The 12,799-nt window shown below is 41.0% G+C and overlaps 1 protein-coding gene across 1 annotated transcript in view; it reads left to right on the forward strand.

The window, feature by feature from the left end:
• Gadl1 (glutamate decarboxylase like 1) overlaps positions 1 to 12,799 on the forward strand; it is a 143,516-nt gene that overhangs the window by 81,583 nt on the left and 49,134 nt on the right. Inside the window, exon 12 of the mRNA XM_036194121.1 lies at positions 5,275 to 5,326. Coding sequence (XP_036050014.1) covers positions 5,275 to 5,326 — 52 coding nt within the window. The remainder of the gene's footprint in view (positions 1 to 5,274; positions 5,327 to 12,799) is intronic.

Genomic DNA, 12,799 nt, shown 5'->3' on the forward strand with positions numbered 1-12,799 from the left:
CAACAAAAAAAAAAAAAACTCGAGTGTGGATGCGCGTGCACACACACACACACGCACAGATACATACACAAATAATAAAAAAAACTTGATAATTTGGAAGAAAATGCAGTGGCAATAGAATCAAGCATGAGACTGCTGTACCCCCACAGAAGCTTGGATATATATTCTGTTAGAGCCAAAGCATACAGAGAACAGATGGAGAAATCACCAGAGCTCTGGGAACCTCCATGTATCAATCAGAAGAAATTCTGAGGAGACACCCAGAGATAAACTCAGCCTGGAGTGTTTCAGGGAAACTCTTAAGTGGCTGGTGAATTGAGAACAAGGCTGGAATTGTTGTTTTCAGGAAAAAAATAATGGCTGCTAGAAGGACAAGTAAAATACTAGCATGTAAATTTTATTCATTCTTACATTATATGTCTGAGTGTTTTGCCTACATGTACGTATGTGCATTGTTTCTATGCCTGATACCTACAGAGGCCAGCGGAAGGTGTTGGGTCCCTTGGAACTGGAATTATGGATGGTTATGAACCCTTAGAGGCCAGAAGAGGTTGATAGATTCCCTGGAACTTCAGTTAGTGGTAGCTGTGAGGTATTGTGTGGGTGCTGAGAACTGAACTTGGGTCCTCTGAAGAGCAGTGAGTGTTCTAAACTACTGAGCCATCTCTACAACCCCCAAAGCCAAATATTTCAATGTAACAGCTTGGAGAGTAGAAGACCTATATAGCACTAGGAAGGCATGCCTCCATAAAATGAGCAATATTTTAGATATGATTCTGGTTATTGTACAACGCAGCATCCAGCCAGAGTACTACAGTAAGCTTTGTGCCCTGATGCTGATGTATAAATCTTTTCTCTTCTGACTTCTATGCCAAACTTACTGTGAGGCACAAGAATGAAGTTATTGAAATTGGGGTTCCTTCTGAAGTAGGATTGCTTGTATGATCCTAGTAGAAAGGCATCTGCTCCAAACTGAATGTATATCTCTTATCTGGCTTCTTCCATATAATAATAGGCTTTCTAAAAAATAAAAAACATGTTATAAATTTTAGATTGATTTCATATATTTAAGAGTTATAAATAACAAATCACCTTCATAAATGCAGACAGACATGACCCAGAACTTATTGGGATTCTCTTCTGACACCCCATTTCATGTATGAAGAAGATCCAGGTTCCTCATAGAAGTGCTTCTAAATCAGTGTCTCTAAGCCATGCTCCATGAGATAGTTGGCATCTAGGAGCTATGACTAGTTGATCTGTCAGAAAAAAAAATGCCATCAACATGGTCTAACTTGCTTGGGCAAGATGTACTTCTCTACTCTTCCCCTGGGGAGTCATATGCCTATGAGGATGTGGAAGGCTCTGGAAGGTCTGTAACTAAAGATTTCCTCACTCAGCCTCCACCAGTCAGGGACACTGATGACAGGAGCTTGACGTAATTGAGGGAGCAATGTTCTGGCTGAGAACATTATTTTGCTAACAATTAGTGCAGAGCTGGGTCTGTGACTCAGCCAATAAGACACAGGAAGACTTCCATAAGGCCTTGGGGGAAGGTAGTCTTGCTACACAGGGAGGGCCCGGTGCATGAAGAGAATGTCTGCTCTAGGCCTGGTTGTCCCTGTTGGGGACATATATGTGTAAGCATGGCATGCATGCTGCCACAGTGGCTGCCCTGTGAGCACAGGAAGATGCTTTTCTCACACTTTGAGTGCAGCCAGTGAACGTTAGCCAGTGCCTGGTTTTCAGTTAACATTATGCAGCCATCTCGCCACCTCAATAACTGAAGTGACAGAGTAAGTTAATGCCGGTAAGGGGCTTTTCATTCTGGACCAATGCATCAGCATGTTACCCCCGGCAGTGCTCGAAGCAGTCCGACAATGGAAGTCTTTCTTATGGAAACCCTGTTAGCCAGGTATTCCAGGATTCATATTTGAGAGCATTGCTGTTAGACTTCTGTTGGCACAATGGTACCTTAGTCCCCAGGCTCAGCTAAACCATGACACTTTACAGGCTCTGACAGGGACTTGGGGTGATCATAGCCCAGCATTCTGAGTGTAGCATTTATGTTTGGGAGACTGAGATAAGGAATGATTCTCAAATCTTCTGTGGTATAGACAGAGGTTTGCAGCTGTTCTCTGGTGTGCTTACATCTTTCCTTCAAGTTCCTTTTCAGAAGCTAGGCATTAAACTACTCATGAAACTTTGCCCAAAGACATAAAATGAATAGAATAACTCCCAATCCTACTGTGTCCTTTCTCCCGCATTCAAGTACACAATCTTGAACAGTATATGACACCTCCCTTAGAATTTTACTCCATGCTTGTATCTTCATGCAGACCGTGTAGATAGGGCTTGTTTTTATCTAACTTTTAACAGATTTGCTTATTCATTTATGAGTGTATGTATGTGAGTGTGTGGGCACATGTGCTGGGGGAGTATACATTCCTGAGTGCTCAGGGATGCCAGAAGCACCAGGTGCCCCTCCCCTATCACCCTCCGCTCAAAACTTTGAGGCAAAGTTTTCCCTGAACACTGAGCTCTCAGTTTCTCAGCGAGCAGGCCACAGCAGTCCTCCTGACTCAGGCTTTGTTGGAGATGGGGTGGCAGGCATGCGCAGGATCATACTTGCCTTTTTACATGGGTACTGGGATCAGAATTCTGGTCTTCATGATTACTCAGCCAATGCTCTTAAATGATCTTAAGCACTTTTCCTGGTACTTAGTGATGACTGGAATTGTTTTTTGCTGTGTGCTAAAGGTTCCAAGACTTTATGGCTACTTTACACCATGTCCTGAAAACAATATTCAGGGATATGAATATGCATGTAGAATGTCAATCCAACTGTGACTCTCTGTGTGTGCATGCAACATAACTGTGCAAAATAAAAGATTTATGTGACTAGTGAACAATGGAATTTTGTAAAATTTTGTATATTTAAAAGTAATATCTATGTGCAAGGATCAATATTTTTATCTTCAGTAAATATATATGTAAATAAAACTGAGAGGAACTAACAGACCAAATTTTATAAACTAATACTTAGTATCCACAGTCTAATGGTCTATAGCAAGTAATTTAATGATAAAAACAAACAAACAAACAAGACCCCCCCCCCTTCACATGGATTCTAGGCTTTCCTGACTTGTGACAATTCCATACTAGAAAAAAAATTGTATTAGTTTGGTTTCTGAAGTAATCAAATGAGACTTGAGTGCAAAATTCTTGTGGGGAGGTTCCCAAGAGTTAATTGAATATATGTAATTTAATATTGTGCTCAGGTTGCTGTGGCTACATGGTGAGTTCATAAGTTGTGAAGTCAGTTCTTGCTGATGAGTGTGTTACTTCCTTCTCTCTTTCTATTTTCCTTTTTTCCCTCATTTTTTGTTTAGAGTAGAGTACAATAATTCTCTGGCAAACACTATTATTTCCAAAGTTTTGTATATTTTCTTAAATGCATTTGAACCCTAAATTTGAAATGCTAGGTCAAACACTGAGATTTTTAAGCATATGACCAAATCAGTCGTTTCCAGGATCAAATATTTTAGGATTTTACATTTATAGTTTTTATTCTTTCAGAGAGTTTCATACATGAGTATGGTGTTTGTATTAGTTCTACCCCCGACTTCTCCTATGTCCACCCTCTCAAACATGACCTCCCTTTCTTCAGTTAGTGTTACACACACACACACACACACACACACACACACACACACACACCCTACCAAGTCCATTTACTGTTGCTTATATATACATGTGTTTAGGGATGACCACTTGGACTTAGATAACCTATCTGGGGATTCTTCCTGTAGAAAACAGCTTTCCCCTCTCTGTAGCTCTTTACCTAGGAGTGGACCTTGTGACATGTCCCTGTTTAAATGTAGATAAAAACCAAGCCACAGGAGAAGAGTTGGGCATTAGTATTCACTTTGTTCGGTATCATTGTACTACTGCTCTGATCGTATCCCAAGTCTTTGCTTATCATAAAATGGTGTTCTCTATATTCAATGGGCCATCACAGACACCGCAGCTCTATCCTCATCGCCTTGCTTATGACTCAGTGCTGATCACTGCACTTCTTGCCTTCTGTTCTAGCCATAGAATGATCAGTTTAGAGTCTTTGACCTTAAATTTAAAGTCCAAGCAAACGTGACACACCAGAACTTCTCCCTGTGATCTAGCAAAGTTGTTCAAATATCTATGTTGAATTCCATCAAGGAGATGGATATAACTGAGGCTGGTGATGACTCAATGGCTAAGGGCACTTGCAGACAACCCAGGTTCAGTTCCCCACACCCACATGGCTACTCACATTCATAACTTCAGTTCTAGGAGGTCTGATACCCTCTTCAGGACGCCACAGGAACTGCATGGAACACATACATGCATGTGGGCAAAGCACTCATACACATAAAATAAAATAAATAAATCCAATAAAAATTTTTTTTAAAGAAATGGGATATGATGTGGCTCACTCTGTTTGACTTTCATGCCAGAGTTGAAGCTCATATTAGAATGTGAGATTGACCACATCTCCTTAACAAGATGTGTCCTCCCAGGGAGACCTGGAGTGTGGTTCTACAGATGTCCTCAGAGAGATTTGTCCACATATATAGCTCTGCCTGATCCTTGTGGACCCAAGCTGCAGTTCTGTAGCAGAAACCATGCTTTGGATTATGGAAGTCTGTAGCATGAATCTTAAATGGTCTTGTTAATAAAATCAAACCTGAAGCCAGGTATTGGGGTGAATGCTAGAAGATCAGAGAAGCAGAACAAACCACAGCTACCTCACCTCACCATTTCCTCAGTTGGTCCTGTTTCCTTCAGACTAGAAGCCTCTGAATCCTCATCCAAATGGATCTCAGCTGAACTGCTGCTCAAAAACCTAAAAGCTTAACCAGCCAAAATGCTTCTAGTTTCCGGTCTTCACACCTTAAATACCTTTCTGTTTTTGCCACCACTCCCTAGGATTAAAGGCTCACTTCTTGGGATTAAAGGCATGTGTCATCATGCCTAACTGTTTCCAGTGTGGCCTTGAACTCACAGAGATCCAGATGGATTTCTGCCTCTGGAATGCTAGGATTAAAGGCGTGTGCTACAACTGCCAACCTCTATGTTTAATATTGTGGCTGTTCTGTCTCTGACCTCAGATAAGTTTATTAGGGTGCACAGTATTTGAGGGAACACAATACCACCACGGAAGTCAATTCACAGTATTTGGGGATTGCTCAGTATCAATATTACTATTTTAAAATTACATTGTTTTAATTTTAGGTACCTGGTAGATGAAATAAAGAAAAGAGAAGGATTCAAGTTACTAATGGAAGTAAGTGCTTGTGGGATTGTGCTCCTGGCCTTGTCAGTCAACAGTGATGAAGGCAGTCATTGTCTAATTTGTTGTATTGTGTTGGTTTTGTGTTGCAGGCTAAGAAACAAGTCATTAGCTTAATTCATACAGTCCATTATGTTAATTTACCATATTAGTGAACATTTTTTTCCTTGGTTGGATTCACAGAGAATGTACTTGCCTTTAAGTGTTGAAAATTAAAATGCTCAATAATAATTAGCTGGGATAATACTGAATAAATTATGGCCTCTTTCTTGGTACAGAAATTGCGCAGTGATTGTGTTGTAAATACTGTGCCTGTGTATGCAAGACCAACTGAGGGGGGGTTAAGCATGCACACATGCTCTCTTTTGATGGAATAATGAGCACGCATGAGCTTCAGAGCAATGGGAAATGGGATCTTTCATTGTAGATGTTGGATCTCATGCTGTGTATAAGAAGTCAGGTAATTCTGAAGATGAATGTTTTTTGCTAAAATATCAAGTAAAGAAATATAAAAAACCCTCTTTGTGTGTGTGTGTGTGTGTGTGTGTGTGTGTGTGTGTGTGTGTGTGAGAGAGAGAGAGAGAGAGAGACAGAGAGAGAGACAGAGACAGAGACAAAGAGAGAGAGACAGAGACAGAGAGACAGAGGAGGCGGAATTCATACACATGAGTATGTGCAAATGCATGCAGAAGGCCAGAGCAAGACATCCTCTATAAAATGTGCTACCTTATTGCAACAGGGTCTCTCACTGGACTAGTAGCTTGTCTTTTCAACCAGAGTGACTGTTCTTAGATCTCATGGAATCTGCCTGTTTCTGTCACCCAATGCTGAAGATACAGGATTGCTTAGCCATGCCTGGCTTTTTACCTGAGTGATGGAATCCTAACTCATATCCTCATATTTCCTGAGCAAGTACATTTACCCATTGGCACATCTTCCCAGCCCAAGAACCCTGTTTTATTTGGACTGTATTTTTTTTTAAACAATGTGTATGTTTGTGATTTCATTCTTATTCAACTCTTGACCATCTACCTAGGGGTTGGACTGCTCACAGTGAAATGGGCCCTCCTACATCAACCATCAATAAAACAGTACCGCACAGACATGCCAACAGGCATGTGCGAAGGTTTAGGGACATGAGTGCAGGTAGTTGCCTCGGGAGGCCAGAAGATAGTGTCAGATCCCTGGGAGCTGGAGTTACAGGCTGTCAAGTGGACAATAAAATTCTAAGCACCTCATTTGCCTAACATACTGATCTCTAGTTCTACCCATTCTCCTCTGCAAATATCATTTCATTCATTACAGATGAACAGATACATCCTGTCTTCTTTAGCTATTTTCATGTTGGTGAATCTCTTGGCTGGCTCTGTATCTTATGAATATCTACACACACACAAAGGAGAACCAATGGTCACACTGTGGGTTTAAGTTAAGTTAGAGTCATGTTTTATATTTTCCTGACTTTGAATTTACCACTTATTTTCCCAAATTTGAGTTGCTTTATTTCCACAGTACTCAGGAAAAGCACTATGCACTTTGGAACTGCATGATGGATTTTGTTTGTTTTTGTAAGGTTGAGAGTAAAAGTGCTGAGGGAAAAGATGACGTGTTTAAATGCCACAGATAATGTCTTCCTACAGGGCCTGGAAAGGGAGGGAGGTGCATTTAGCACCATCTTTGGAGAATTAAATTCATATTGTTGTAAGGTGAGCTTTAATTGTTAGGTAGGCTTTGGCTCTGCATTTTTTTAAAAATATTTACTATTTTTTAATTTTTTAACTCTCTCTCTCTCTCTCTCTCTCTCTCTCTCTCTCTCTCTCTGTGTGTGTGTGTGTGTGTGTGTGTGTGTGTGTGTGTGTGTGTGTGTGTGTCCATGTGTGGGTATGTGCACCTGCGTGTAGTGTCTACAGAGGCCAGGAGATGGTGTTAGACCCCATGGAGCTGGTGTTATAAGTGTTTGTAAGCTGCCCTTAAAAGATGCTGGAGCTCAGACACTCCACAAGTGTACATGCTCTTAACAGCTGAGCCATCTCCTTAAACCCATGACTATTATTTTTTCTGTGGAAGCTAGCTGGCTCCTATAGGATAGGAGGCTTCCTGTATGACCCTTCCAGAATTTCTACTACAGGGTTTTGGGTTTTCTTCATTACTGGATCTGAGCACTGAAACTGAGTCCACAGGAACAGCATGTGCCTGACCACTGGGCTCCAGCCAAGCCCTGCTGTAAGGACTTTTATATTTGATTTTCATTTGTCTCCTTTGTTTCAAGAAATCAAGTAGAATTAGTCCTTGAATTTCACATGTTAAGTATGAAGTTAATTTTAAAATGGAGAGGAAGAGAGAGATGGAGAGGAGGAGGAGAGGAGAGTAAGAAAGACTGAAACAGAGACAGAGAGCGAGAGAGACACTAAGTACAACATTAGAAATTGTCAGTGAGCATAGGAAAGTACAGCAGCCAGCACTTGAATGTCTTTTCCTAAAAAGAACTAAAGTAATGTCTGTCTTCTTGAAGATGATTGAAAGTTATCATTTCAAATGAATTCTGCATTATTCATAGTCCCCTGAAAACCATAACTCTGTCCTGTCTTTTTTTCTGTGTTGGATCTAAAATCTGATAGTTATTTTCCTAGAGGTACACTCCTTCTTAGACTCCTGTTCATATTTTCATTTCAATCTCATGGGGAAGTCTGTATTATTCACCTTTTTGTTTTTGTCTTCTTGAATTCTACATTAGAAAGTCTTATTGGGATTCATAGACTTTTAGAGGCATGAAGGACATCTTGCCAACCTCCTGTGCATGGCAGGAAGCCTCACCCTAGAGCCTGTATGACAGGCATCAAACTATACTCAAACAGCTTCCTACTATGGAGAGCTCACTGGTTCTTCTTTCAGATAGCTCTGAATGCTCATGTTCTAGCTATGGATGCTTACCACCCCCATGTGTACCCAGCACCTTATGAATTACCTCAGATCACTTATCTCACACAGCTTGATGTGATCATGGTGACCTCTTTATTTGCTGAAGTCTAACACATCTCGTTTAGACTTCTTGGACTTCTACTATATTTTACATAGTTTCCCACTCCAACTTGATATTCTCATCTGCCATAGTTTCTTTGTCCTTCTCCTAATGACTTTCTCTTCTCAGCCTTGCTGTGAGGTCCTCTTTGTCTAATATCATTTGAATATTCTTTTCTACTCTTTTGTCCTTCATCCTTTATTCCATCAGCAGTCTCCTGAAAGATTCTGTCCTCTGTGTTTGGCATCCATTATCATTGTATTTGGCTTTACCCTCGACTTTTGTGTTTGCTCATCTTGTACTTTCCCCTAGATTCCATAGAAACTTGACCTCCAACTCACCTTTCTGGAAGCTGGTGTGTAACCATTTTTCTTAACAAAAACTCACATTTTCTTTGGGTTATTAGAAGCATGATCCGCCCAGGCAAAATTATCAATGGCACCTTTCACCACACCCCTTTTCTTCTGCTTATCTACTTGCTCTTCTCCTCCCTGTCTTGGTTCAGAGCCAATCACTTCTCAGGTGGACAGTGTCTTCTGCTTTCGCCTACACCCTCTCTAGCCCATCTCTAGACACCACAGCTTGAATGCTTTTCCAAAATGTAAGTTGTAGCTAGACTGCCATTCTATCGTGACTCCACACTGCCTCCAGAATCAAGCTGAGTACCCCCAAGCATGGCATATGGAGAAACCAATTGCAAAGCAAGTCTTGTTTCTATTGCCAGCTTAATTTCTTGCCATTAAACTCTGCCCTCTGCTCACTCTTCCTATTTTTCAGTCCTCTGAAGACTCTGGTGTCCACTGATGCACTATCCACTTCTTACAATATAAGAAATCTCTTTTGATAACACAAATTCATTGCAGATTATTCCACCCCACTTCCTCAGGAGTCTCTGAGTTTCTGGGCACAGACATATGACAGAAGTCATTTTCTCATTCTAAGTTCTCCTCCAGTTTCTACAACATAGAAATCCTGCTTCTGATGCTGAGCAATTTGGTTGGCCTTCTTGAGATACTCAATACATCTTAGGATTTCCTTTCAAATATGGTATCCAGAAATGTTCATAGTGATTTGTCTCAGCTAGTGCAGATTTTAATGAGGCTGTACATCCACTTGAAAAGGACATCTCCTTCTACTGGGATGGCCCTAAGGAATAGTCATTAACCTTACACAGTGCCTGCTGTGTGGCAGATATGCTACCAACCACTGGAAATAAATTCTCTTTCTGCTCATCCAGCTGATGCCATGGTTCAGACAGTGTCACCCCCACATTACAGTGTAGAAAGCAGAGGCCTGGAACATGTGGCATTTGTCTAAGACAAGACATGGTTAGGGACCGGGGAAATGGCTGTCAGTGACATGCTTACTGTGCAAGCCAAAGGACCTGAGTCTGATTTCCAGTACCCATGTAAAATATTTGATGTGTAATGCATGCTGGTAATGTCAGCACTAGGGAGGTATAGGCAGATGGATCTCTGGGGCTAATTGACCAGACAGCCTGGCCTACTTGGCAAAGTCCAAACCAGTGAGAGACCCTGTCTCAAATAAGAAGTTGAAGGTACCTATGAAATGATGTTGAAGTTGACCTCTGGTCTACACACACACACACACACACACACACACACACACACACACACATGAGAATGTGACCTGGTGAGTTTGGAATTCCAATCTTGTGATTCTGAAACCTAGGATTTATCCCTGATGCCATCTTTAAACAGTTGTTAGTTCGACAATCTTGTTTTTTAAAGCAGGAATATGAAGTCTTTTGAAATCTGCTTATCAGCTTCTCCTTCATTCTATATTTGCATAATTGATTATTTTAATCTGGGTTACAGAGTCTGCATTTATACTTAATAAAATATATCATGTTACTGTTATTCTGTTTGAAAGATAGTGTAAAAGAACAGATATAACTTTGTTTTACAGACATTGAATTTAATAACTCTTGGTGACCACTAATTCATCAATAACCCTTCCTAGTATTGATAACAAAACCCTTATTTGTTTTTCTCTTTGAAAACTAGACTATAATGGAAGTGACCCTTAAAAGATTTTGATAATGTCCTTGTTGCTACCATTTGTTATGATTTATTACGTAGAGGCCCTCCGAGGGTATCCAATGTGTGCAGGGAAACATGCTGGGCAGATGCATGCCATGTGGGGCAGTTTTTTCCACTGCTGTGGTGATATATTGTGTACCCTAATAAACTTGCATGAGGATCAGAGGACAGAGCCAGCCACTAGATTAGACACAGAGGTCAGGCAGTAGTGGCACACACCCTTAATCCTATCACTAGGGAGGCAGAGATCCATGTGGATCTCTATAAGTTCAAGGCCACACTGGAAACAGAGCCAGGCAGTGGTGGCACATACCTTTAATCCCAGTACTGGGAAGCACACAGATCTTTAATCTCAGGAAGTGAGTCAGGGCAGAGAAAGGCATGTAAGGTGTGAGGAGACAGGAACTAAAGTAGTTCAGCTAGATCCATTTGGGTCAGGACTCAGAGGCTCTCAGTCTGAGGAATCAGGATCATCTGAGGAATGGCGAGGTGGGGTAGCTATGGCTTGTCCTGCTTCCCTGATCTTTCAGCTTTCACCCCAATATCTAGCTCCAGGTTATTTTATTATTATTATTATAAGACCATCTAAGATTCAGACAACACACTCTTTACCTTTATGTGCCTTCAAAACGTTGTGGTTTGTAGACATTCTAGACTGAGGGTACTCCTGTGGTGTCAGAGGTCAGAGGTCATGCTTTCATACATGAAGGGAATGAAAAGGAAGTGGCATCTGTATGAGTCTGCTCTGAAAATGGCCATTGGTGCTTTGACACCCTTGAGAAAGTCACTGCATGCAACAGAAGCTTCAGAAGGACAAACAGGAGGAAACTCAAGGATGTTCTTTGTGAACATGCAAAGACTTTTGTCCTACTCACTCATTTTGAAAATGACTAGAGTGAGTTTATGCCACCAAACGGAGGATCAAATGTCCTCCAGTGAAGTGTCGGAGGGCTTGACACTGTGTCAGTTTTCACTTGAGGGAGCCATGCCATTCAAAGAGAATGTCAAGCAGAAGGGGCCGTGGAAAATGTTACCACCACAATAGCTGAAAGAAAGTTGCACAAGGAAACCGACTTGAACAGCCTAGGGCCTGACTTGAGACATAGATGGTACGCCACACAGATAAGCTGCTGTGGCATGTTTTATAGTACTTTCACATAAATAACAGTGAATAAAAATTGATGGTGTAGTAGGGTCTGTTCAAAAGGAAAAACCAAAGTGGCCCAGGAACTTGAAGTGAGAAAAATATAGGTAGATAAATATATAAACAGATGGGGAAGGTAGATATATAGATGGTGGGTAGACAGATAGATATGATACATAGCTACAGCAGTGCATACACACCTATACATACACACATACATTTATATTTGTACACACATTGGACATACATACATATATACATACATACATACATACATACATACATACATACATACATACAATAATTAGCAGTGACCTGGGGCATGAGAAGTGATCTTGTAGGAATGAAATAGTTCCCTAAAACTGTACAGATAAAGCTGACCTCAGCCCTTCTAGATGGAACATAGGAAAAAGAGGCCACTCCCTCTTAGGGCTGAGAAGCAGATTGAGTGTGGCTAAGTTCCCTGAAATGTTGCCTTGGCAAGACTCACGAGAAATCTATGTTCTACTTTCTGAAGGAAGCCATATTCCTGCAGGGGTGATGGCTTAGAAGTAGCTGCAGACTACTCATGGGATACATCATTCAAGTCACTGGGGCAAGGTGTCTGGCTGGTGAGTGACAACTCCCACCCTCCAAACCTGCCTGGGCAGTATGCCAGGAAGCAGAACTGCCATTTTGCTGTGATGTTCCTACAGATATAACTGCTTGCTTTTGGACTCTCAGGGCTGTTGAAATCAATCCAGATTCTTCATGGGACTCGTGAAGTGGACAGAGTGACCGGGGAAGAACCACCTCTTCTTTAGCATCCCTCCAGCACCCACTGATGACAACATATAGTATTAGATCTAGCAACATTTACAGTGTTTACAGGGCCCACCATCATTATTGTGGAGTACCAAAAATGGGTGGGCTTGGAGGTGAAGGCTAATACATTTCTAATTGATGCCAGTGGTACTGGGGTTGGGTGCTTTTGATTTATAGATTAATTCCTAGAAGCAAATGCCAACAAACTATTATTTTCTTCCTCTTTCTAATTAGTGTTTGAAAAAATGTATTCTTTTTAAATGATGACAGAATTTAGAAGGTCAGAACAGTCTATCTAGAGGAACTAAATCTACTATAAATCAGGTGCCCAAATGTAAATTTTGTAGATTTGTGTTATAAAACATATAAAGCATTGTCTTATGATAAAGGGGTGTGGAAATTGAGCTGAACTGCACAGCAGTTCTTTTGTAAAACTA

Source organism: Onychomys torridus, chromosome 7, assembly GCF_903995425.1.
Source record: "Onychomys torridus chromosome 7, mOncTor1.1, whole genome shotgun sequence".
NCBI classification, from domain to species: Eukaryota; Metazoa; Chordata; class Mammalia; order Rodentia; family Cricetidae; genus Onychomys; species Onychomys torridus.